This window comes from Manis pentadactyla, chromosome 1 (assembly GCF_030020395.1).
Source record: "Manis pentadactyla isolate mManPen7 chromosome 1, mManPen7.hap1, whole genome shotgun sequence".
NCBI lineage: Eukaryota > Metazoa > Chordata > Mammalia > Pholidota > Manidae > Manis > Manis pentadactyla.
In genome coordinates, this window is record NC_080019.1 from 83307660 (window position 1) to 83334560 (window position 26901).

Here is a 26901-nt window from a genome sequence, read left to right on the forward strand (position 1 = left end):
TTGATATCTTGAAATGTATGGCTTTCATTTCAGTTGCCTTAAAATTTATCTTATTTCTATCTGCTGGGTTCTCTTATATTTTATCCTGAACCTTTGTTCTCCTTTTATCTGTTATTGCTTCCAGTCTAACAGTCATATCTTTGTCCTATTGCTTTTAAAACAGGAATTAGCAAATCCAATTTAAACCTGTATTAAGGCATTGAACAATAATTCTAGGTGGTTAAAATATCACATACCACCAAAGGAAGAAAGGTGGAAGAGCTGGTGGGAAGAAAGACAAATTGTCAGGCATTAACGGAAAGGCAACATGGCAGTTGGGAAAAACAGAGCTTTCAGATTTAGAAAAGTTTGGGATTCATCTGTTTTTGTCATTTGCTGCTCATGTGAGTCTCTGTGTACTTTGTCTTCCTTATCTGTAAATGTGGGTGGTAACTAAGTACATCCCGGAACTTTGGGAGTCGTAGGTGAGATTATGTATGTGGAAGCTCTTTGTAAATTTTAATTGCTTAATTATTTCTTTAACATGATGAGAATGGCAGGAGAGTTGTATTTCTACCAAGAGGAGTGGGAGATATAAGAACACAGTGCAGTAAGATTGTCTGCATTTTCAAATCTCAGGATCAATCATTGTGGGTAGGTGGGAGTTATTTGGCCCACAGGTGATCAGAGTGGGCCAAATATCTGTACATTGGGACCAAATGTTTCCCCCCACAGTCCTTAAATTACATGGAATTCAGGCAACTTTCTATCTTGTAGTACAGATTTTTTTTTCTTGACTAGGTGGGTGACTATTTTTGTAAATAACCTGGGAATTTTGGATTGGCATTTAATTACTTGATGCCAGTCACTTTCCATGGTGTCAGATACATTGTTCTCCTCCTTGTTCCCTTGTACAATTTCTTGGGCATTTTCTGTAATGGCTTGTCTAAAATGCTGTTTGGGCTGATGACACACCTCTAAAAAGGACCCCTAGTAGTCTCCTCAGAAGGAGTAGAGCCCTTCCACAGGAAACAGGCAGATAGAGGTCAAAATGTTAGTTTTATTTCTGATAAAGCTCTGGATAATGTGACTTAGATCTTCCCCCACCTTCTGTTGAATTGACAGCCTCACCATCCAGTTCCAGGCGGGGCTGCACAGCTGAAGCCTCCCTATGCAGGGCAGAGCTGGCTCCTTTCTCCTGACCAGGCGGAGAATCGGCTACTGTAACTAGGGGGGCAGATTTGGAAAGAGGGAAGCCTCTAGGGCTGAGAGCCAAGTGTGCTCAGTTTCTTCCTGCAAACTCCTCAATCAGCTCGTCCATTCCCTCTGAGGCCAAGTGAGCGTGGGAAAAGTGTGAGACCCTTCACAGAAATATGCAGCTAAAAGAATGGAAGCCAAGGATCCCAGAAAACCATCCACTTTATGGAAACAACGTTAGCTACTGCTTCTCCCCAGACCTCCTTCTGGTGGCTGCACCCATCCTAAACACTGAGGGCTTCTGACTTGTGGCCTCAGCTGGTGTCACCTGTCTTGTCTACCATCCACCTCAGTAGTTCTCAACTTTGGGTGTACATTGGAATTACCCGGGTAGCTTCTAGGCCATTCCAGAGATCCCGATTCAATTGGTCTGCGGTGGAGCCCCGGAATCATAATTTGAAAGACTCCCCTGCTGGTTCTAAAGCACAGACAGGGTGACAGACCTCTGCTCTAACGGTGTACATCTCATCCACCCTTTTCGCCTTCATCTGGCCAGATGTAAAATGCAGGTAACACCACTTACGGAGCTCACAGCCTCTGATAATGATGTCAGCAGTAGTGCAGCAACTTCTTCCTAGATTAAAGCCATAAAGGTAGCTTCAGAGGTCCTGTTTTCCTTCACAATCTGTCCTTCTCCACATAAAGGGTGTGTAAAAAAAGAAGTTGTATTTGGTCCCTTGATGCTCAGCTATTCATTTCCTTGAAAGGGAATAAGAGGGAAGATTTCTTTCTTACAGAAATGCTCTTGATCTGGCTTTCCCCTTAGCCCATCTGCAGCCAGTCATTATGAAAATCCAGCAAAAGACATTCCCTGACTCAGTGCATTCATCTCCTTTAATATCACCCATAATCTCACACCCAGGTATTGAGCCAGGCTTCTGACGGCTGCATGGTCAGGGAGAATGAAATCCATGACCTCAGTGCTTAAAGGAAGGAGAATTGATGGTGTGATAGAACCGTTTAAAATACGATTTTCTCAGTACAGCACCTGAATTTCTCTCAGTTCAAGTGTATCTACCTGACTCAAGCGTATTCGGAGGCAGCCCCATCAGTGAGTCTTAATCACCCATGGTGGCTTAGGAACGACAGCTGCTTTGGCGCAGATGTGTATCTGATAACAGAACCCATTTAACTGCTCCTAATCCACAGGGTATGATTATGTGGGGGTAATAACTCCTGAGAATGGTGCCCCAGTTATAACATGCTGAGAGGGAGTGAAATACGAATCCTGCATAAATTAGCCTGCCAGGTATAGCTTGCTATTAGTCACTTCTCTCATACCTGTAATAAAAGTGTATCATATCACAATCAGGCTGGGTATTTAGCTGCATGACTAGATGAAAGGCAAGCTTGTCAGTGTTTAATTTAAATGAGTTTTGTTTTTAAAAAATATGCCCTTCACTCTATTAAATCCCTGATGTATTTCAGAGATTAAAATGGGCTCGTATTTTTCAGTTTTTAAAAATGAGAATTTAGATTGTGTTCAGTATAGCTCTGATGTAAAGAATATTTTATTGCAATCTTTTTTTTTTAACTGGACAGATATTTACTGTACTTCTCTTATCCAGAATAGTCAAGTAATCAGAATACCATATTCTCCAACCATTCTGTATAAATGGCAGGTTAGTGGTCATTTTAATAGCATATAATTTCAATAAGGACAAATGAGTATAACAAAAAAAATGAGATTTTAATTTATGCTCTAATTTTATTCCATTGGCTCTTAATAAAAGAGCAGTTTTTAAAGTAAAGCAGATATTATGTATTTGCTTTTCTTTATGTCCCTACCTCTATTTTGAAACTGTTCATGTCACCTCAGGAAAGAACCCACCACTTTGGTCAATGCTGTGGTGAAATAATTGTGTGGTCAGAGTAACTAATTTTGAAGGTCATGTCATGTAGGTTTTCATTGGCAGAGGTCTGAAGTCAGCTAACTGCATGTACAATCAGATATCTCTGCTTTCAACATAAACTATCAACATCAAGGTAACAAACACAATTACATAACTCAAAGATTAGCCATAAGCATGTGACCTTCTCAACCTAGATTATTCCAGTAGGCCCTTGAGCAACATGGGTTTGAATGGTATGGGTCCACTATACACAGATCCTTTTCAATAAATGTATTGGAAAAATTGTCAATATTTGCAAAAATTTGAAAAAACATTTCCTCTTCCCTAGCTTACTTTATTGTAAGAACACAGTATATAATACTTATACAAAACGTGTTAATCGGCCATGTTATCAGTAAGGCTTCTGGTCAACAGTAGGCTATTGGTTATGTTCTGTAGTACTCAAAAGTTATCTGTGGATTTTTGACTGTGCAGGGGGTCAGTGCCCCTAATCCTTGTGTTGTTTAAGGGTCAACTGTATATAGGCTTAATTATTTTACCTTCCAAAGGTCAGGGATTGCAGCTTAGACATCAAGGACACTGAAATGTGAAATAAAGAGGCAATGAATGAATTTAAGTCTTAAAGCCAAGTAACATTACATGCATATATGAGAACTAGCTCTTGTGAAGTAATTTGTTAAAAGAGGTAGTAAAACTGAAGGTTATGCTTACATTTTCTTCATCTCTTTTTATCCTCTTTGCCTATTGTAGGCAGACAGAATGTAGCAGAGGAACGAGCATGGTCTCTCATATGCACCTGAATTTTAGTCCCAAGTCTGCTGCCGACTTACTGGCTCTGTGACTGTATCTTTCTGACCTCTCTGAGTTACCAGTTTACATATTTGTTCAAGAGGAACAGCATCCTAACACCTCCCATGTAAGGGCTGGAGATAATGGTTGGAACATTCCTGACACCTGTGAGGCACCCAATAAGTGGGAGGCTAAAATAACTATTTTTTCTTCTAGGTTGTCTCAAAGTCCTTGGAGAAGATGTGTCTCCCTCAGAGATTAGAAGAGGAGCAAAGCAGCAAATTGTAAGAACAATTTTGGAGTCATCCTCCAACACAGCAAGTTCACACAGCAGGGGTGAGTTCCAGAAGCCACACTTAGGGTCTGCCACGCAGAGCTTCACAAATGGCCCTGTCATCCTCTACTTCATCTCAAGGAAGCCCAGGCCAGTGGCTTTGCTGGCTGCCAGGGCAGAGAGTAATGTATAGGGAAGGAAGGGGTGTGTGTGTGTGTGCATGGGTGCAAGCATGTGTGCATGTATATATGCAAAATTCTCAAGGCTCATTCTGTGGATTTTTTTTTTCTACTGAGAGTATTGGAGGTAGTTGTTAGGGGAAAGGGGGAAATAAATGTTCTTTTCCTGGACTCAGTAAGGAGAACCAGAAATCCCTTTCCTCCAATACATTTTCCCAATATTTCTCACTAATCTGAGGATAATTTCTGCCTAAGTTCCTCCTTTGTGTAAAGAATACTCTTGGAGTGTTAAACATACTAAGTAAAACAAAACAGGAACATCAAAAACACACAAAGTCCTTCCTAATTTTCTGCCATTCGTAGTTTATGAAATCAGAGTCAGGAAAGAGGAGTTAGAAAAATGAAGAAAGGAAAAATCAGAGGAAGTAGGAAGTCAGCCTCTCACTGTCTTTGGCTTTCTTCCTTTTTTGCGTTTTCAGTAACATCATCTAAATTGTTTGGGTGTTGATTGCAGCCCCTGCTCTCTAGAACCCACTGACCCAGCTCCCCAGAGCTCCAAAACATCTCATTCTTCATTTTCTCCTTCTTTACCCAGAAACTTTCTACTCAAAACGTAAAAGGTTATGGCAGGAGAAAAAGAAACATTCACTGTGATAATGAAATTCATTTGGGTCCTGATAAATGGGAGGTATTTCAAAATCCTTTACTTCAAAAATCATGAGCTTTGAGGACCAAAGACTAAAGGCACACAAAAGTCACCACTTCTGATGACGGCGGTTGAGACCTGTCAGTGCAGGCTTCAAGCGGCTGTGTGTAGAAGGGTCATGCAATTTTAAAGCTGGAAGGGCCTTGTCTGGAACAGCCAGCCCCTCATTATATAGATCACAAAGCCTTTGAACTGGAAGAGATGTTAGACATCACCTTGTTTCACCTCCCATTTTACAGATGCAAGAACTGAAAACCTATGAAGTGGTGTGATTCGCTCGCCATCTAATCCCCAGTGAGTGGCAGAGGCCAGCCCCAAACCCAGGTTGCCTCATCTCAGTAGTGTCAGTTCACCAAGCATTTATTAAGTCCCTCTGTGTGACATGCACTGTGCTTCGGCCATGGTTTGAGAGAGGAACAGGATGAATATACAGCCTCTGCCTTCGCGGGGCTCAGGATCTCCTTACAGAGAAATAACACCTCAAATACGTATAAGATAAGGTAATTTGTAATAACAGAGTGAACATCAAGGTCTGGGAAAGCCAAAGGAGGAAAAAATTCCTTGGCCAAGACAATTTGGAGGTTTTCCCTTCACACTACTGCTTCGTAAACATTACTATCTTCTGTCATATTAATTGCTTTTCTTTTTTTCAATAGAAAGAAACAAAATCTCTATTTGCCAAGCTGTTTTACTGGGTGACTGGGCCTAGATAATAGGGCCCTGAGGTACAAGGCAGGAGGGTGTGTGTATGCTAGGTGAAAGGGCACGAGCTGCTTCCATCCCCCTTCCCTCACGCCAGGTAGTCGCCCCTGCTGACTCCGCAGGCTGCCCTCTCACACCAGCACACCTGCTTCCATGCTGGCCATGCACTAGGAGGGAGGAGAGACAGCAGTGCTGTCAGAAGGAGGGACCTCAAAGGTCTTTACAGCTCTGCCGTGGGTGGGCAGGGTGACGGGAGAGATACAGCATGCGCAGGGTGGTGACCAGTCAATCACCGGCAGGGGGTAGTCAGCAGGAGACAGGAGCCATGCTTGCTGGAGACCGCGGGGACAGCGTGCCAGCCCCGAGCAGTGGTCACAGAGGCCTTGAGCCCTGACTGTTCTACCACCAAAATATCTTTGGGAAGCCACTGCTTGCTCCCACACATAGCTGCCAACATCTCCTCCGAAACCTGGGTGACACGCCTCAGTTAGCAAAGGCACTCTGTATTTCTAAAATATGAAGTCAGTTAAATCTCTGTTAAGCTTTTTACAAGTTTTTAATCATAAGGTCCAAATTAAAAAGCTTCTCAAAGTATGACTAAAGTTGCAAGCTGTGATACATGATTGGTTAATTTTTGTTTTTCACATCTCAAAAAAGAAAATATTCCATGTTTTACCAGCTCATTGAACTGTCTTGGCAATGAATAGATCAGCATATCTAGGAATGATTGATACCATATGATTCTTGGGTATCATATTTTGATGATGATCGGTGGTGTTTCAACCCACCAAAACAGAAACCTTCCCACACACATTGAGCTCAAAACTGTCAGTTTTTGTCTTTATGGCTACATTTAGAGTTTAAACATCATCATTAAAATCTTACAGATGACATAGCAGGAAAAACTAAGCCCACCGGTTGTGTTACCTTGTAAGGAAAACAATCCTTCATTATAATGAATGGAATTGCATTAGGTATGAGTGCCAGTGACCTCTAGAAAATGAACTACTGACCCATAAATGGATGGGAATCACCCAGAGTAAACGAGGCAGAAATTTTCCCAGCATAACAGTGCATGTTGGCAGGGAAGATCCTCATTATAATTAAAAGAGATAGCGTGGTCAATAGGGAACATTAAATGGGAACAAACAGGACAACATTGCCTAACTATTTTCCTGATCCATCCTTCATCCTCATGTTATTCTATATATCTGGGTTTTAAAAGTGACACGTGCATTATACATAAAAATAACACACATAAACTTGTACAGCACAACCAAGCAAAAAGTTCTTTTAGAATATGGACACCATCAATGCTCAATTTATTCAGAATAAATATCCTTCTAAATTTGTACTGTCCAGTGTGACAGCTACGAGGCACATCAAAACTGCCAGTGAGCACTTGACATGTGGCTAGCCTGGATTCAGATGTCCTGTAAGTGTAAAATACAGACTAGATTTCAAAGATTTAGCATTAAAGAAATAATGTAAAGTATCCCAATAATTTTTTTATATTGACCACATGTTAAAATGACAATATTCTGGGTATCTCGGGTTAAAGAAAATGTCATTATAATTAATTTTAAAATTAACTAAATCTGTTGCCTTTACTATTTTTTTCTAATGTGGCCACTAGAACTTTTAAAATTCCATATGTGGCTTGCGTTATATTTCTGTTGAACAATGCCAGTTGACATGTGACGTTTGGTAAGCAAGGGAGCGGTTCGTAATCCAACAGAATTGAAATGTAAATTCACAATAACTGATAATATGACAACATGAGGAAAACTGGCCACAGAGTGACTGATCTTTTGATGTTACCTTTTCCATTCCTCTTACCCTAAAAAGGTTCTGAAAAGCCAAGTGTTTGCTTAATGTTAACTTCCTGAAGGGAAAATGAGAAAGAGGGAAGCTCTGGGAAATAAGCTGTGCTCTAATCGTAAGTTGAGCTCTGTAAGAAACAGAAAAGAATCATTCAGCCTGAGTTCTTTGGAGGCTGTAGGTTTTGCTAGAAGGAAGCCATTACTGGGAAGACAGGGCTAGTTTCTTTTCTTTTGTACTAATAGGGTTATACTTTCCTATCAGAGGACTCTCTTCCTTCAAGAATACATTGATGGAACATAACTGACAGCATGACAGCCTTTTGAATGGGAAGGTGTGGATCCCGAAGCTGTATTGCAATGTGGGTGTCGATTTAGAGGGTGCAGTGTCCTGAGGGCACACTGATTGGGAATTTCTCATCACTGAGAGGAATCCTTGGATAAATGAGCATTACACTTTTTAGGGAATTTATTTGATCTATTTATTCTACAGTTTCCCCAACTTTCTCTCATGTTCCAATGGACGAGACAGTTTTATGCTTAGGAAGAAGAAAGGTATATTGTAAGTATATTTTACTGGGCCTCATAGAAATGAATGCAGTTTTAATATGTCTAGGATAGTATATAGAGAGCAGTGTCACCACCAAACAAATAAGCAAATGTAAGCTTTCCTGCACCAGCTGGGGGTATGTTCAGATTATCATCAGTATTAGTGATGCAGAGTATCACTAATGTGGTTCTGAGAGAGGGCTGAGTGTGTTGTTGAAACCCACCAGCTGTGAGTCCTCCTGGAAGGCAAAGGGAGGGACTCCTGATTAGAACATCATAGACAGGGCCAGCATGGGACACAGCCATACAAAACCAGTAATTGAAATTCTGTAACATCTTTCTGTGTTGAAAGATAGTAACCGCACTAGCTGGGGGGGGGGGGGGGCGGATTTAATAATATGGGTAACTGTTGAACCACTGTGTTGTATATTTGAAACCAATATAAGATTTTATTCAGTGATACTTTAATAAAAAATCAAACAAACAATGATTGAACACAGAAATGTGGCTGTGTGAGGATTAAATAAGACAAAACATGAATAATGCTTGGTGCCTAGTAAGTGCTCAGAAAACATATTATTGTTTTGAAACATGTCCTATGCCATGAGTAAAGTTTATCACTGTTTTGTTGTGGAAAATGCAAAGTCTCCAGAAAATTCAGTGAACACTCCCTGCTTTTGTCCAAGTTCATTTGTGAGGAGCTTTACTCATGCTTTTAGCTGCCTGGGAATCATGATTAAATCATTTCACTCATCTTTTCTTCCTTTTTAAATTTTTTAACACAGTTGCCAGTCATGTGATATTCTGCGTTGTTCTTTTTTCTCCCCTAAGGAAAGCTAAGCAACTCCAGCTGCCCCATTACCCTAATGAACTAAAGCCATTCAGTGAAAAGAGTTGGTATCCACTTCATCAAATGTAGTGGGTGATAATTTCTTGAAAAGCTAAAACTAATTCTTGGGGATTTTCTGGAGTCCTGTGACAATTCCTATCACTTAATAACCTATGTGAGTTGAACGTTGGTGTCCAATGACTGTTAAGAAGATACAAGGAATGTTACAGAAATAAAAATAGGCTAGCACTGAAATCTAATTAGACACTGCATATGTTAATAATAAATTCAATTAATTTAGCTTTCTACCTATGCTAGAGAAAAAAAATATCCAGGCAAAATAATAATTCATTTTAAATGCCTCAATTGGTAACCTCCTTTCCTGAAGAGTGATTTATGCAGTAATTTACTGGCTGTGTCTTCATAAGATTGTTCCAAACCAGCCCTTTTGAAATAATAATAATTTCCGAATGTGTGTTATAAGACATATAATGAATGACTTCTTATTAATTTTCATTTAATGAGTTGCCTATTCACATGGTAATTTTTAAAAAATTCTCTTCAGGTAAACCGGTTACTACTACTGTAGGTAACCCTTCCGTTTCACAAAAATCGCCAACAGGAAAATCTGTCTCATATTCTCGACATGATTTGAAGGTTAATCAGCTGCAAACCTTCTATACTAAATAGGCATCTATTTCTTTCCCAGTTAGCACAGCAGATTATTTTCAATCTCTATAGCCAAGTGAATCCAAATTGCTTTTTTAAAAAAAGAATATTTATCAGCAGGAAAGGTCTTAGGAGGGAGTCATAGAGGGTAGACAGGAAACAGCCCTGGGCAGGGTGGGAAAGCAGCTGGAGTTGGTTAAGGAGCCCATAAACTGATCCTTTTTTCTAAGAACAAAATGAAGATCACTTCCCATACCTTTCCTATTTCTTCACCCCCCTTTTAAAAAGATCCCATAATTTCTTACATGAATATTAATATTTAAGAAGAATTTTTTTAACAGCTTGTTTTTTCAAAAAGCTTAATTACACAATTCACTAACTCTATGTTATAATAACAGTAGCAAGGATGAGATAATAAAATAAAAACAAAAGAATAAAAACTAGGAAGAAGTTGCTCAGAAGAGTCCTAGGTATTTCAAATGGTTCACACCTGTTTGAAAAGTCCTGTCATAAAGAGGGAAAGGCTCTTAAAAGTAATTCCTTGCAACACTTGGGAGTGTGTGCCTAAAATATTAAATAATTCAAATGTCATTGTTACTTACATGAGAACCGAAAGGGCCTGGCTCCCAACCCGCACTGCCTCATGCCTTCTCCGTGGAAAAGCCCATACTGCATCTCACCCGTAAACTTGTCCAGCTCCTGTCCTGAGGCGTTGACGAGAAGAGCCCCCGTTTTGCAGAGAAAGGTGGCTTTGATCCACAGCGGTGTTCCCAGGGCTGTGACACCTCCGAGGGCACATGCAAAGCTTAACACCCCAGCCATGCAAAAAATGACTTTCTTCTGCTGGTTTGGCATGTTGAGAAACGGCTTTTGTGAGGGCGACGTTCAAAAACAAGACCCTTGTGACCAATGAGAAGTGACTGCCCCTTTGACTGCATTTATTATAGAAGCTGATCGGACAGATCCAGCTGAAAAGGCCCCCTCACCATCGGCCGTGGGTCTCACCAGGTTCAATGTCAGTACAATGTCAGGGCGAAGGCTTCCTCCTCACATGAACTTGGCTTTTCTCCTTTGCAGCTGCTGCTTCCATCTAATTTGAACTCTTTAAGAATCTGTAAAATAAAACTCTTTCAAACTGCCTTGGAAGATCTCTTCTTGTGTCACTTGGTAACGAAGGTCTAAGATAACAAATGGAGTCCTCCGTGTAACTTGATAAATGCCTCCCCTTTCCTCAGCCTTTTGCCTGATTGGGTGAGTTGAAACTTTCAGAAACAGGCTTGGCTCCTATGCTAAATTTCAGCAATTTGAGAAGTTCATGTGTTGATTTATTAATAAAAAAATGTTAAGTTTTTGTTTGTTTTTGGTGGGGGGAGATGAGGTTTGCCAGAGGTAGGAAGCACATGTATATTTATTGGTAATTAATTGATTTTGAAAAATATTAATCATAGGATAAAATATTGAACTGAATTGGGTTCTGCACCCTAGGCCAACTACCAGGGCTTGTCCCCCTAACTCCATTTCTCCAGATCCACAAATTAAAACCAGTTTATCAATAGAGAATTTGACTCAAATTCTTCCTGGCACACAAAAATGTGGAGAAGCAGGTGCAGACACCTAGACTTCTAAATGTTTTAAAACATTCAGCTGCTTCAGGACAATAGCAAGGGAATGTGGTCCTGGGTCTGAGAAGCACCAGAATCTATAATGAAGACAAGGGCATGGTCATAGAAGGAAGGGCTTGTGTTTGGATAGGTGGCTGGCTCTAAGAATCACCACAGAAAAACAAGGGTCCCAGCAGAGGTAATCAGTTAGGGAGGCAAGAGACAAAGTCATGAGCAAGATAACATAGCAAAGTGAGTTGGGTTAAATTGTCAAGATCTGAAATCTAAAGTTTAAAATTCAGCAACAGCTTTTTAACTGCAGTTCCAATGAGATTCCTCATTCTAAAAGCAGATACAGGACTGGTGTGTGTGTGTGTGTGTGTATGTTTACTAAATATCAGATCTATCCCACATTATTGTGTAAGGCTCTGACATACAAAGTTAACTTGTCTTTTAGTAAGAACTTAGCATGTCTGGCACATTGTTAAATATTTTACCATATTATCGTATGTAATTCTCACAACTATAATATAAGCTGATGATGAAGATCCCCATTTTATAGATAAGGAAACTGAGGCTCAGAGAGGTCAAGCAACTTGCCCTAGAGAGTAGTGGATTTGGGATTCAAATCCGGTCTTCTAACTTTGAGGTTTATGTGCTATTCTGAGTGAAACCCTTGACCTTGAAGAGGTAACAAGCTCTTCAGTTTGGGTCGGGTTGGGCTGCAAGTAACAGGGACAGAGTCACCCACTATACATCTTGGGTACTCGGACAACACAGACATCTGCAAATAGAACTTTCCCAGTTGGTCAGAAGCGCATATCTATGCTAGCTTCTATTCTTTGATCTACCTTTAAGCATGGAAGCTTAAAATAAACAAATAAATGAAGATTTATTTCATGTCCTTGTCAGCATAAGTTAGTCTTAGGTTACAGGCACTTTGAGGGGAACTTTGAGGTACAGTTTTGGACTTCCTGGCACAGCTACCTTCTCTTAGTAGTTGCCAAAGCCTGTCTTGTTAAAGATCAGTAACTACGTATAGAACTAATTCAAGAACGCCAAAGTCCCTTCAAGGGAAGAAGGGGACAACATAAACTATGATCTCAGAAGAAAAGGGCATACACAAAATTCCAAAGAAACACTCAGAATTAGGTTTACAATATAAGTATGTCTTTTTATTTCATGTAACTTGACACACAATCAACAACTCATCACAGGTATTTGACCTCCCTGTGAATTCTCCATTGAATTTAAAGTATTTCCATCATGTACACTAGCCAAACAAGGGGGCAGCAGTGTCCCCACTAAGCAGTCATCTGGAGGTATGTGTGCTACACCCATTCCAGAAACCTTAGTTTAAGCTATCTAAGAAGAACTGAGCCCATTAAATCACCATATTCTGTAATTGGAAAGGACAGAACATTTCCAAGCCTGGGAGCAGAAATTACCTACAACATAATCAATACTATTAATACCTCTTAAAGAAAGGATATGGTAAGTGGAGGGTAGTTAGCACAGGACATTGGTTTAATGAACCAAATCCAGCCAAATGTATCTAAAGCTGTCCAAGAAGAAAAACCCTCACTGTAGATGTAGAAACCAATTAGATCATACCAGTTCTTAAGTTTGTATCAGTCAAGTTTTCCCTGAAAGAAACATGAGAAAAATAAATACAACATAGTGAGTTGATCTTTTGTCCTGAAATTGTGTCCTTCCTAATTTTTGTTGTTAGAATTTTCTTTCCTTAATGACATCATGGTAATTGAATTTTCAATATCGTTACTTGGCAAATTAAAAAATTGACAAACATATCTGTTCCCAGCTTAACTACCCATCCACCCACTGGTCTATAATGTGCAAAAGTATGCATCCCTGTGTGGAAAGAATGAGGCCTCAGGCTCATGGTGGCTGGGGTGGATGGCCTCTTGGCTCTAAGCCAGTGGTTCTCAACTGTGGCTGCTCACTGGAATCACTTAAAAAGATTTTTAAAATACTGATGTCTGGGTTCTAATCTTTGAGATTCAGATTTATTTGATTTTGGAGTATGTCTTAGTGTTAAAGCATCCCAGATAATTGCAATGTACAACCAAGGCTGAGAACCAGGGCTCTGCCCCCATTCTCATACAGCTGCCTTACAATTACTTTCTAGGTTTTGAAGGTGTCTCAGGGCAGAACACATGCAGACATGAACATCTGGTCACTAGAGAGGAATATTCTTATTGTAAATTAATAAACTGGCACTTCCATGAATAGTTCAAACTTCCTGAATTCTATTCAGCGCCAAGAGCATGACCTTGTCAAAATGTGCTGGTGGGGTCAAGCTGTAATCTATCCACGAGCAAAGACCAGGTCCTGGATCATAGATTCACCCCAAGTCACCATGTGAATGTCAATGGTGATGTCTCTTGGTTGTGAAGCAGCCCCCTGTGGGTCCGACGCCCACCCCACCTCATCTCTGTGCAGCTTCCTTTCAAACTTCAATATCAACCACCCACAGACTGCATAGTATTGTGTGTGATCCACCCTCTGAGAATGATATAATAGAACCTGGCAGTCATTATGTCTGACAGCCTTCTTTTGAAATTTCATTTTAAATGTCTTGAATGACAGTGATGACACCATTTTCCTTGCACTTTCTCTGAGAATTTGAGTCATTAATGTCAGCAAGTTTTCACCAAGTATCCTCCTGATAGCTTTACTTCTCTCAATCCCAACAGCAATACAGTTGGCAACGTAAGAAAACGGAATTAGGCCATTCCACCCTCCCTCATGACCCCTTTCAGGTGCTCAGAGATGGTATAATTCTTTAGAGTGACTAGAAACGATATAGAGACAGGAGTACAACTGCAGACTCTGCTTTTACTTCCAGTATAACAGTTATACCTCTTTTTACACTAACTTGGCTTCTTTAGTTTTTCACGTGGTCATTCAAACACAAAAGCAAACAAAAGACCCAAATCCAGGGGCATGGGAATTCTCACCTGATTTTCTCCCTAAGAATGAAAGACAGAATGTCATGGTGTGGAAAGAGCACTGGGGAGAAAGATGTTACCCAGGGTCTGGTTCCACATCTATCACTAAATTAAGAATTCCATAATTTCTGTGGCATTCATGTTACTCCATTGTGAAAAAAGTGGTCTTGGCTACATAAGCAATTCTCAAATTATTTTTAACCAGAGAAACCATTCCCTTAACTGAACTCTTGGGTAGAATAAGAGATAAATGTTGAGCTTCTACCCAAGGCGGGGTGGGGATTAAGGAGCTCTCCCCGCTTACCCCGCTTACCCCTTATACTGTAAGAGCCCCTGCTCCCAACCCTGCCCTGAAGTCAGCTCAGAGAAGCACAGTGACAGACATGGATCAGATGATCCTTCAGATCCCTTATAACTACAAAGGTTTTTTTTTTACAAGTTATAGAATTAAAATTTATCCATTTGCTGAATTATTTCTCTTTCTTTCTTTCTTTTCTGTACTAACCCATTAGCTATTATAGGATATTGGATTGCCTGGAGATACTAGATGGTTGATTATTCCAATTATTAATTTTTAGATTTTTTAAATAAGAGTTTCTGGGTTTTGTCTGCTTTGTCACTGGTACTACTGATTTCAGTTTTCTTCCAAATGGATCATTATACTCCAAGGCCTTTTTAAGAGAGATTCAACAAGGGTTTATCAAGCTTCCTATTCTAAGATAAGAGCCCTTTGTGAATCCATCCCATTTTTTCTCATATTTAAAGCAAAATCTGGCAAATTTGATTGACACTTCTTGACTAATTCAAGTTGCTGGTGATCCTGAAGTAGCATTGTAATTCTCTAATGACTGTAAGGGGGGGAAAAACACTCCTCAGAAAGAATTGATTGATTTATTAGGGGGAAAATTACCACATGTGCTAGACCTTGATTGCAGCTAATATTTGTAGAGCTAATTGCTTGAACTAGAGGATTAAAAGGGTTGAGGTAAGGGAAGAAAAAGAAAACAAAGTTCTCTTGGAAAACAGATGAAGCCACAGTGGATTTGGACCAGGAGGGAAAGTTCTGTGCCAGAATTTTCAGGGCTGATGATGATGAGGGGACATTCAGAGTAGGTGCAAGACTTGGGTTTCTTTGACAGAGTAGCCACAAAGCTGGAAGTGGGAAACTCCCCCCAAAACCCATCAAATAAGGTGTATGATACCCTCTGATTTTTCTGAGTTTCTTGTTGGTATTGCACACCAAGGCTATGTTTATACTTAAACCTCAACCCAGCAGAATGCCTCTGCTATGACAGGAAAGAAAAAAAAGTTACTTAAGCTAAAGAGGAAAAGAGCATGATTTGAGACACCCCCTTTAACCATAATAGATGAATGAGATTCCTAGTACAGGGAAACTGATAATTTTCCGCATAGAAATAACATGGGGTAGATGTGTTGAGATGGTAAACTTTGAAGTAGTTTGATTCTGTCATTACTACTATTATAGCATAAATGTTTTCCTTTGCGTGGGTGTGATACACTTAAAATGCTGACATTTTCCTTGATGACTCGCATCAAAATAATAGTAACAATATTAACAAAAATGTAATACCTATGGGGGCTTACTCTATGTCGGCTCTATTCTAAGTGCTTTCCATCTATCAATTCATCTCTTTTTATACACACTGGGGCAATTATTAGATTTCCTACCCATCCTCTGTTAAGATATTCCAGGTAGTAGAGTATCTTAATATTTGGTCAGACATATCACAATCTCCTAAGATATTCCCATGGGGAAAGAACTGGATAATAGTACAATTAGGTGGATTTATATCTTGTCAAATCCACAAAAACAAGGAGTGTTGACTTACAGAGCTAAGCTAGCTACAAAGATCTTTCGACTAAATCACCCATACGTTTTTATCAGTGACTTGCATAAAAACATAGACTATATCTCATCCAAAATTTTAGTTTCATAAAGGTTTAGCACACTTTTATCTGAGCACTGACTATAGGGAAGAAACAGCTAAAAATAAGAGACGACCCAATGGAGATTCAAAATTATCTCAGTTTCTACGGATGGGATCAAAGCAATAAGATTAAGGTTTAAAAATGGTTTAAGTGTTCAGGTTTAAAAATACAATTGCCTGGGGAAGCCTGGGTTGGCAGGCCTTCTTGTGAAAAGACAGTTAACTAGACAAAATGAGCTTGACAGGCGCCAACACTGTGAAATGACTATTGCAAGTGCTACTACAATGTAACATACACCTTGGTGCGTCAGTCCTTCCACCCAGACCCCAGTCCTTCGTTTGAGAAATTCCTTTAGTACTCTCAGATACAGACTCTGTGGCAGCCACATTACATCCTATGACCCACCCTTTCTAGCCTACTTTGATTAGGAATAGTCATCTGGACCCATCAGAATCCATCTCCTGAAAATTCAGGCATGGTATTGCCAAAGTATTGGCAGCCAGTCTGCCGAAAGGAGGCAGCAGAGCCTTTTCCCACGAAGAAGGCCTTGACTTGCCCTCTGCTGTCCAAACGATTGTTCAGGTTTTCTGCCAGCTGTCACCTTTCCCCTCAGAAGTCAAATGTTGGCCTCTGATTTTAGAGTTTTCTTAGACTTTTAACTGTCTGTTGCTCTCAAAAGAAAGCTCCTTGGAAGCACAGATCTCAGCTCTTCTCACCATCTGGTTCCTGGTGCAGAGCACCAGGTGGAACGGCTGGGACAGTCTCCTGAGCGAAGGATGTGTGATGGCTGCATTCCACCCCACGTGTGGTTACATGAACACATTTGTGCTAGTGCCGCCCATCCCCAGTCACGGGGGCTCTGTGCCAACATCACCCTGGCTCACTGGGAGCTTTCAGTCAGGCTAGTCTTGTCTGGTCCCTCCTTCATCAGGGATAAACACTTCCCTTTCATGCTGTCATAGGTGTCCAGGGCCCCACCTTCCAATCCTGGAGGGACCACAAGAGTCCTGGGCTGCTGGACTGCCTGGGATTGATGTCATGGAGAGGAACTGAGGGATGGGAGGGCTGAACTGAGTCCTGGAGCACAGAGAGGCAACCCTGCTGTGGGTCTGCTGCTGGAGACCTGCTGGCTGCTGCCCCCTGGGGTGCCTCACTAGCTGGCCATGAGAGGGACTGGAGGTACGATGATCTGGAACATGACTTCTACTCCAGGCTCTAGTTGCAGCTCAGTCTCCTAACACATCCCTTCCTGAATACTGGTTTCTTCCTCTTCATTTTCTCAGACAACAATGCCTCCTGGCAAATCTGCAAACAGCAATGCATGCCCTACTCAGATCTGACTCTTTCTGCCCAGTCAGGGTGGATAACATGAATCAATCTTTCTGATATCTTCACTTCTACCATAACTCTTCTTCCCATTGCCCCCACCTCGCTCTTTTTCTCCCTATCTCATACTCTGTTTAATGAGCAAAAATAAATATTTTGCCCACCCATGAGAAGATCTTAAACGAAGTGCACATTTATGCACCTTAGAAAAACAATACTGTCCCCATGGATGGTAAAACATTGGCTTGTCATTAGGGCAGTGAGTGTCAAAATGAAACATTTTAAACCTGGTGGCCAAGACAGTTTCATTAAGCACTTGTAAAGCAAGGCAAACATTTCTAGGTTAAGAGTCCATGTCTGGGAAGTCCAGATGGAAATGAATATAAGATCTTTATTTTCTCACTTCCCTGTGTATGTTCTCTGTGCATAGTCCTTATATGAAAGAATACTAAAAGCAAACTGTAGACAGAGCAACCTAGAGGGCTACGAATGTCTTATCGTTAACGTCTCTTTCTGAGGTGAGCAGCCCCAGAGGGGTAAAAGGGTGTTGAGCACTGTGGAACCCAAGGTGAACTGGGAACAGCCTGTGGAATCACCATACTGGGAGCCAAAACCCTTTGACTTGTCTTGCGTTGAAGATCACCAACAAGCCAGATCAGACATCACACTGTGTCTTTAAATGATGTAAAATGCCTGGACACTGAGCCGTGGGCACTACTGAGAACAGATACAAATTGAATGAATCTGGGGTCCTTATGAAGCTGAACCAAGTTCCATGCCTTTACTTCTATTGGAATGAAACCTAGTCCTGCCAATGACTTTTTCATGTTAATGACATAAGAAACGTTTTATTACGAGAAAGATTAACAAAAGTATTTAGAAAGGAAAACTATACCATATTCAAAAATTAATTTGAAATGTATTATAGATTTAAATGTAAAGCCTAAAATATAAAACTTTTAGAAGAAAACAACAGGAGAAAATCTTTGTGACCTTGGCTTAGGTAAAGAGTTCTTAGAGTGAGAACAATAAAATTAAAAACAAATTGATAAATTTAAAATTTTCTGCTCTTTGAGAAGCATTGTAAAAAACCTGAAAAAAGTAAGCTACAGACTGGGAGAAAATATGTAGAAAATACATATCCAGTAAGGGACTTGAATACAGAATGTATTTCTAAAAAACTCGCAAAACTCAATAGTAAGAAACAAACACCCCAATTCTAAAAAGTGGACAAAATATTTTAATAGACACTTCATCAAAGAAGAGATATGGGTGGCAAACATGTCCATGAAAATGTGATATCTTTACTCAAAACCACAATGGAATATCACAACCCACTTATTAAAATGACTACAATTTAAAAAAAGAAACTGACAATACCAAGTCCTGACAAGAATGCAGAGCAACTGGAACTTTTATGTATGATAGTAGGATTGAAAAATAACACGGCCATTTTGGGAACATGTAGTTGTTCCTTAAAAAGTTAAATTTATTAATAATATGACCCAATAATCCTACTCCAGATATTTACTGAAGAGAAATGAAAGTATATGGCCACGTACAAACTTATACATAAATGTTTATAGTGGTTTTATTCATAATTGTCCCCAAATGGAAACTACCCAAATATCCAACTGTAAATGGATATATCTATATATAAACTACATATATCTATATGTTGGAATACTACTCAGGAGTGAAAAGGAGCAAACTACTTACATATGCACCAAATCCCAAATGTTTTATACCAAATGAAAGAGGATAGACTCAATAGTTTGATTTCATAAGTATAAGATGTAGAAAAGGCAAAATGATTGGGATGAAAATCCTATCAGTATTGTCAGGGGCTGGAAGTGGGGGAAGGTGTTGACTATTAAGGGGCAGGAGGGAACTTTGTGGGATGATGATAGAGGTAGGGTTACATACTTGACAAATCTGTCAAAATTTCTAGAACTGTACACCTAAAAAGGAATAATTCTACTGTATGTGATTATACCTTATAAAAAGGAAAACAATTAAAATGTCTTGGAATGCCACCACTCAGATATAGCTCTTCAGATATTTTCTCATGCAAGAAGTCGAACATGAATTAACCTCTTTTTCAGAGTAGAAAAACAGGATATTCTAGTCAATGCAATATTTTGTTTAACAGAGTTGTCACATATATTCTTACACATGGGGACCATTGCTTCCAAAATAATTATAATTCAAGAAATACTTTTTTCAATATTTGTTCTTCTATAAACATTCAGTATGTTTTGAAAGAAGTGGCATAGTCAGGAGACCTGGGTTTGATTATATAGGCCCAGACACTACCTTACCTGTGACCATGGGCAGGTAACTTTCCTCTTTGGCTTTTTTTTTTTTTTCCTATTTGACATGAGTAGACCTGGTATGGTTCATGGTTCTCAATCTTTCCTCTGCCTATAAGGAAACAGGTGCAAATCGGGAACCTGTCATTGGGAAGAGAAGTGGTTTTCTGTGGGGTTAGGAAAGTAGCCAAAGAGAAAATAAACCTAAAAAATCATTTTAGGATCTTTGAGGGTAGAGAAGCATTTAATAAGCCCACACCCACCTGAAATTTCCCATTTTGTTTTTGAAAATGTTTTGGGTTGAATCGTGTCCATGAAACATTCTAGTTCAATTCTGTGATTCTGCTGAGGGAGTAACAGGTGTAAGGCAGTAGATACTCCAATACTCTGCCATGTCCCAAGACCATCACCTTCCAATAGCTGGCCCCTTCTGTCTATGCAGATCTCAGCTCAGATACTAACTTCTCAAGGGCTCTTTCTGAACCACCCTACCCAAATAACTGCATGCCCTGACCGGCCACTCTTGATCCCATTGCTGTTTTATTTTCTTCATATTGTTACCTAAAATTGTATTATACAATTTATTTGTTTTGGTCAGTTTGACTGTTTCTCCCACTAGAATGTGAATTCTGTAATGACAGGGAACTTTTCTTACTCCCTATTGTATCTCTAGGTCAGGGAACAAATGTCTTCTGACACAGGGTGGATGCTTAATACTATTAACTGCCAAGATAAATGGGTATATGTGTATGCAAATTCAACCCTAACAGCAAACTGTTTCTCCAAATCAGAAGTGGGAAGAGCAAGCAGTCTGGCTATAATAGTCTGTTTAAAGCCTCTGCAGAATAAATGGTATTAACATGTCTAAAGAGAAAATGTGCCAATCAGAAGAATCAGCAAAGAAAATTTGAAAGAGATTATCAGAGAGAAAAAAGTTAGTGTACCTCCAGCTTCTGGGAGAGGAAGCTTTCATTCATTACACCTGATGTATTGTTTTCCTGATACAGGGAAATCCTGGCTTTTCGAGGCTTGGAAGACTCACCTAACCCCACTGCTCTGATCCTAGTTGTCTGCTCCCAGTTATAATTTGGTTTGTATGTGGACTTCTCTGGCGAGAGGAAGAGGCTCTCCAGTGCAGGTGAGTGGCTGGTTCCTTTGGAAGTTCTAGTTTTTGCTTTAAATGAGGAAACTGGTCTACTGATTTATGTTTCAGTCTTCTGTAACCCTAATTAGTAGGAGACTATCCCCATTCTCAGAGCCCCAGCAAAATCAAGTTTATGCATTTGTAATGCTGAGGGCCAAGTTCTGCAACACAGTGCCCAGGCAAAGCAGTAGCTCTAGTCCACTGCCTTTCAAATGGATTTTCTTCTAGTTATTATTTTTCCTCCCTCCCTCCCTCCCTCCCTCCCTTCCTTCCTTCCTTCCTTCCTTCCTTCCTCCCTTCCTTCCTTCCTTCCTTCCTTCCTTCCTTCCTTCCTTCCTTCCTTCCTTCCTCTCTTCCTTCCTTCCTTTACCTCTTTCTCTTGTTTCTTTCCTTTCTCTCTTCCTCCCTACCTCTCTCTCCCCTTTTTTCCCCTTTCTTCCTTTCCCTTCCCTCCTCTCTCTTCCCTTCCCTCCCCTTTCCATTTTCTCTATCTTTCCATCTAGCTGTCATCTATCTACCTGAAATAGTAATGCATACACATGGTTTACAAAATTTAAACATTATAAAAAGGTAAACAGTGAAAACCAAGTCTTCTCCTGTCCCTGATCTTCACTATCCCAGGTTCCCTCCTCTAAGGTAATTTCTTGTGCAATTTTTCTGTTATATCCTCCGATCGTCTCAGCATAGATCTAAATACATTTTCCCTTCACCATCTGCTTTCTAAACACATGATAATATAACATGGCTGGCTCTTTTTCTTAATAAAATATCTTTGGGATGAGCATTCTAGTAGGAACATACATATGATTGTTTGGGTTATTTGGTCCATCTGATTGTTTTGATAGCAGCAAATTCAGCTTTTAGTAACTCAGCAGAGTGGATCTCACTGACGATGCACATGCCTTTATCCATGTATGTATCCACAGCCACCCACTGCAGCTTCCTAGGACATACACACTTTGCCCTTGATTCAGGATCTGGAAGCAGTTCTCCTTTGCATCCATGTTGGCTACCTTGTCTTGGCAACAACCACTGCCCCAGGATGCAAAAGGGTCATGTTTCTGAGCTTGGACTCTCTATATGCCAGAGGTGGGACCAAAAGCTGAAGGGCCACTTTATGCTGTAACCAACCTGAGTGATTTACTCTCAGCCATAAAGCAGCTCCAACTCTCTGATTTGGACAGGGGTTCCTTGCACAAATGTTTTTGAAACTATTGAATGCATTGTCACTCCACAGCAGCACCCTGGTTAAGCAGCCTTTGAAGCCATACTACCCAAAATTAGGAGTCAGGATGGTCCTATGTTTAAGATGGGGGATAATAATGGATTAGGAGGATGAAATGGATTATAATTTAAATACCTCAAAATAGTGCCTGGCACATAATAAATCCTCAATAAATGTTAAGTATTCTTTAGTTAATAATTATTGTTTGTATTGCAATTACTTTCTGAACTGAGGAGAATGCCTTCCTGGAAATGGTTAAAATAAACACATTTTAAGAAAACCAGTCGACCAAAAAATTAACACTTGTTGCATATTAGTTTGTGTTTTTATGTCAAGTTAAAAATATTAATCATAAGACTTAAATTTTTAACAAATTTAGTCTTAAATTTTTCTCGCCCAGTATCCTCGTATGTTTAGTTACCATTCCAATATATCTTTTAATACATGTTTTCTCTGAAATGTAATTTTAGAAAGATTTAGAGTTCTTAAATGGGCTATTTTATTCCATTTTAGTCCTTGATAGCAGCTCCCAACCAGTAAACTTCCTGTGGGAATATGCACAACTTAGTGTGTGCAGTATGATTTATCTGAGCTCCATAAAAGAGGTCGACTTTGTTTTTCCATTAAAAATCTGAGTGACTTTTTTATATTCTGTGTAGTGTGTGTGTTAGCCCATTCAAGTGCAGTTGCATATGCCATCAGAGTCATCTCTTTGAATCCTTATGACATTTGCCTAATTTTTAATTTGTCAAAGTAATATTATCCAAATCACAGGAGAAAGAAAAATTTCCATAGCTCATTCTCCAATTGAAAGTACATACAAACAATCCTGTTGGCATTTCCAAGGCATTGAATACCAAAGAGAATCTATTTAACTTTAGAGATGAACATAGCTATATTACAAGAGAATTGTGAATAAAAAAGGTTTATCAATTCCATTTCTAGTGCATTATCCTTGGGCATGTGCAGCACATTTTTGGTTCTATAAATGAGTGTGCTGTACCAAGGGGTGAGTCTATGACACAGCCCTCAATGAACTCCAGAGATGCGGTTCCTGGAAGAAGTCTCAGCACTGAAAAGTTCCCCCTTCCTGAAATTTTGCCCACCACCGTGATAGGCATGGTTGACTACAAACATCCTCTCCAGAAACTTCAATAATTTGGCAAGATGTCTTTGTAGCAGAAGTGCTCTTTGTGTTTAAAAATTAACTGCCTTCAGCATGGGTATAGAAAAACACCCAAAGGAACACCCCAAAATATTAACAGCAACTTTGCCTTGGGAAATGGCATTGGGGGTGACAGAGGAAAAGAAGGGAATTTTCACTTGTTACTTCTTCCACGTCCACATTATTGAGTTGTTTACAACATGTGTGTATCACAGATAAGAAGCAGGAGGCTTTACCATGAACTCTGTTTCCCAGCTCAGAAACCAGGGATGCAGACATGCCTTTTTTCTCTCTTTCAGTCCCCATTCCTGATCAGTGACCAAGCCCTGTGTGTGTGCTCCCTGATTATCTCCCCCATGCACCTCTGCTCCCCATCTCTACAGCCCTGCCTAAGGTGAGTGCTCATGTGCTCTTGTCTGACTAATGCAGTGGCCTCTGAACCCCATGCCCTGCAATGCCATCCATTTTCCTCTCAGCTCCTCAGAGGCACCCCCCAACCCCAGCCCCAAGAGCAAATCTGACCAGATTGATGCTTAAAATCCCCCACCCAGCCCTCCTACCCAGCTCCTACCCCTTCCCCACTGACTTCTAAATTTTTGGTTTTTTAATTGCAAGTCTGATCAAGAACAACTGTGACACCTCCCAAAAGAATTATTCCTTATCCTGGCAATAAGAAATCCTCATGCCCCTGGTCTGCCCATCTTCCTGGCCTCACCGCCTGCAACCAGGCTCCTGCAGTTCTCCAGACACTTCCACCTGCCTTCTCACACCTTGTCTGTCTTCTCCCTTGTCAGCAGTAGCCTCTCCCTAATGACCCTTTCCTAGTTTGGCTTCTGTTGAAGGTTCCTGCTCTTTCTCCCCTGTCAAGTCTTCCTGGTACCTCCAGGCAGAGTTTGCTTCTTGCTCTCTAAGTGGCTAATCAAGGCATTATCACACTTTTTGGCAATGATTAAAGACCTTTTCCCCCAAACTATTGTGTCTTTGAGAGCAAGAGCTTATTTATTTACTTTGCTATATGTTTAAATTTAAAATTTTGGCATCCCCAACATTTTCCATATGCAGTAAATAAACATCTTCTATGGAATTTTTATGCTAAATAAATGAATGAATGGGTAAATGAAATGAATGAATGAATGCAAAGTCCACAGACTGGGAAGTATGTGGTCCAGTTTTACTTCTGATAGTCCAGCTGGATCTCATTTTTCTTTCATTTTAATGGCACATTGCCACTTCCAAGTTCTGCAGTTCTAAAATAATAATTTTTTAGTTCTTGATTTCATTAGCTATGTTATGATTCCTGAGGGCTTAGGAGGAGCCCTGGAGGCCATTTCCACACTAGTGACTCTAATAGATTTTTGCTCCATAGTTTTTCTTCTGCTTAGTAACCACGCCACTTTGGAGTTGCCTGACTTCTCTTCACCTTAATTGCCTTGGCTGTAATATGAGATTCATAATGTAGTTACCTCAAGGAGTATCAGTGAGGATTAAATCAGATAATGTATGTACAGTTCTTAGAACAATGCCTAGCATATGGAACACCAAATAAGTGTTCAGTAAATATTGATGATGGTGATGATGTTTCTTTGATGTTACCAAGGGCACTTGGTACTTTTCTATATAGGAAGAGGCTAAGCTAGAAGGCCTGCTGTGAATTGCTATGTTCTGTGATGACTAATAAAGCACTGTATCATTGTGTTACATAATCAGTACAGAGCTGCAGAGGCATAGACAAATTCATTTTTCTGCAATGAGTTTGGCTTCAAAAACAGTACAGTGAACCAAGGCAATTGAAAATTGTTTTGAAGTGACTACTCTCATGTGTCTGAAAAAATTCCATCACTAGAAATTTTGTTTGTTACTAAAATACTTTGCTCCCTTTTGAAATGTAGATGTTCTAACAAGTAGGAACAAGTGAGTCATGTAAACTTTAGAGTGAATGAATTAACTAACTCTTTCCCTGAGATCAGTGTTGATGGGAGGAAGAGAATTGGAGCAGGGAGCCTAAGGGATGGAGGGGGAGGAAGAGAAAAGTCAGTCACCTGCAGGTATCTGCCAGAAGTGATGGGTTTCGGGACTGCAGCTGTTCTTACAAGGTTGGTAAACTGGGCCAACATTCTGAATTGCAGACTGGCTTCAACCAGGGATTAGGTTCTGGTCAAGGGCAGCATCGTTCTGGTTGCTGAAATTGCTCAGGCCTGCTGGTCTGGGTTTGGCTGCTTGGCCACCCACTTTTGAACCAGCTGTCTAGTTTTCTAAGTCAGCAAAGACCTTCATTGCAAGTGACAGAAATGCCAACCAAAAACTGGTTTAGGCATAAAGGCAATTGTTAAGATTGGGAGTAGTGATGGCTTCAAAGCTCAAAGGAAATCATCCAGGCTCAGTATCATTCCATCTCTAATCTTAGCCTTTTATTGTGCTGACACCCATCTCAGGCTTCATGACTTGATGGTGACAATAGCCTCAATCTCATGTACACTCAGGTTTAAGGCACATGGGAATGGAGCTTGCTCTTGCTTCAGAAATCCCAAGAAAATTCTCCTTGCATCTCATTGGCTCTGAAGGGGCAGTGTGCTCATGCTCAAGAAATTACTGTGGCCAGGTGAAATGCCAGCTTTCATGGGCCACAAATAAATGGAAAGACATCCTGCGTTCATGGGTTGAAAGAGTTGATATTATTAAGATGCCCGTAGCATTCAAAATAATCTACATATTTAATATAATTTCTATCAAAATCCCACTGGAATTTTTTTTCTAAAATAGAAAAATTCATCCAAAAGTTTATATGGAATCTAAAGGGACCTCAAATAACCAAAACTGTTTTGAAGAAGAAGAATGAAGTTGGAGGACTCACACTTCCTGATTTTCAAAATATATTAAAAAGCTGTAGTAATTCAAACAGTGTGAAACTGGCATAAAGGCAGATATATAGGCCAGTGGGGAAGAATAGAGAGCTCAGAAATAAACCCTTGCTTTCTGGTCAAATGATTTGACAAGGGTACCAAGACCACACAATGGAAAAAGGAAAGCTCTTCAACAAATGTTGTGAAAATTGGATATCTGTATGTGAAAAAATGAAGTCGGCCCCTTATCTTATATCATATACAAAAATCAACTCAAAATGAATTAAAGATCTAAGTAAATGTAAGAACCAAAACTATAAAACTCCTAAAAGAAAACATAGGGGAAGACTTTCATGACATTGGGTTTGGCATTAATTTCTTGGATATGACATCAAAAGCAAAAAGAAACATATAGGAATACAATAAACTTAAAATTTTTGTGCATCAAAGGACATAATCAACAGAGTGAAAAAGTAACTTATGGGATGGTAAAAAATATTTGCAACTCATATATCTGATAAGGATTAATATCCAGAATATATAAAGAACTCCTACAACTCAACAACAACAAAAAGAAATATAAAATAACATGTTTAAAATGGCAAAAGGACTTGAATAGGTATTTCTCCAAAGATGATATACAAATGGCCAGTGGGTATATGAAAAGATGCTTAGCATCACTAATCATCAGAGAGATTAAAATCAAAACCACATTGAGATATCATCATCATTCCTCCCACCCATTATGATGGCTGTTATT

At 39.9% G+C, this 26901-nt stretch overlaps 1 protein-coding gene and 1 long non-coding RNA gene across 2 annotated transcripts in view; one reads left to right on the forward strand and one right to left on the reverse strand.

The window, feature by feature from the left end:
* CLRN1 (clarin 1) overlaps window positions 1-10789 on the reverse strand; it is a 34909-nt gene extending 24120 nt beyond the window's left edge. The window contains exon 1 of the mRNA XM_036896373.2: window positions 10209-10789. Coding sequence (XP_036752268.1) covers window positions 10209-10461 — 253 coding nt within the window. The 5' untranslated portion in view covers window positions 10462-10789. The remainder of the gene's footprint in view (window positions 1-10208) is intronic.
* The window catches only part of LOC118917992 (uncharacterized), a 198349-nt gene that overhangs the window by 164478 nt on the left and 6970 nt on the right, over window positions 1-26901 (forward strand). The window contains exons 4-6 of the long non-coding RNA XR_008996665.1: window positions 4107-4214; window positions 20775-20905; window positions 23601-23695. This is a non-coding gene — a long non-coding RNA (uncharacterized LOC118917992). The remainder of the gene's footprint in view (window positions 1-4106; window positions 4215-20774; window positions 20906-23600; window positions 23696-26901) is intronic.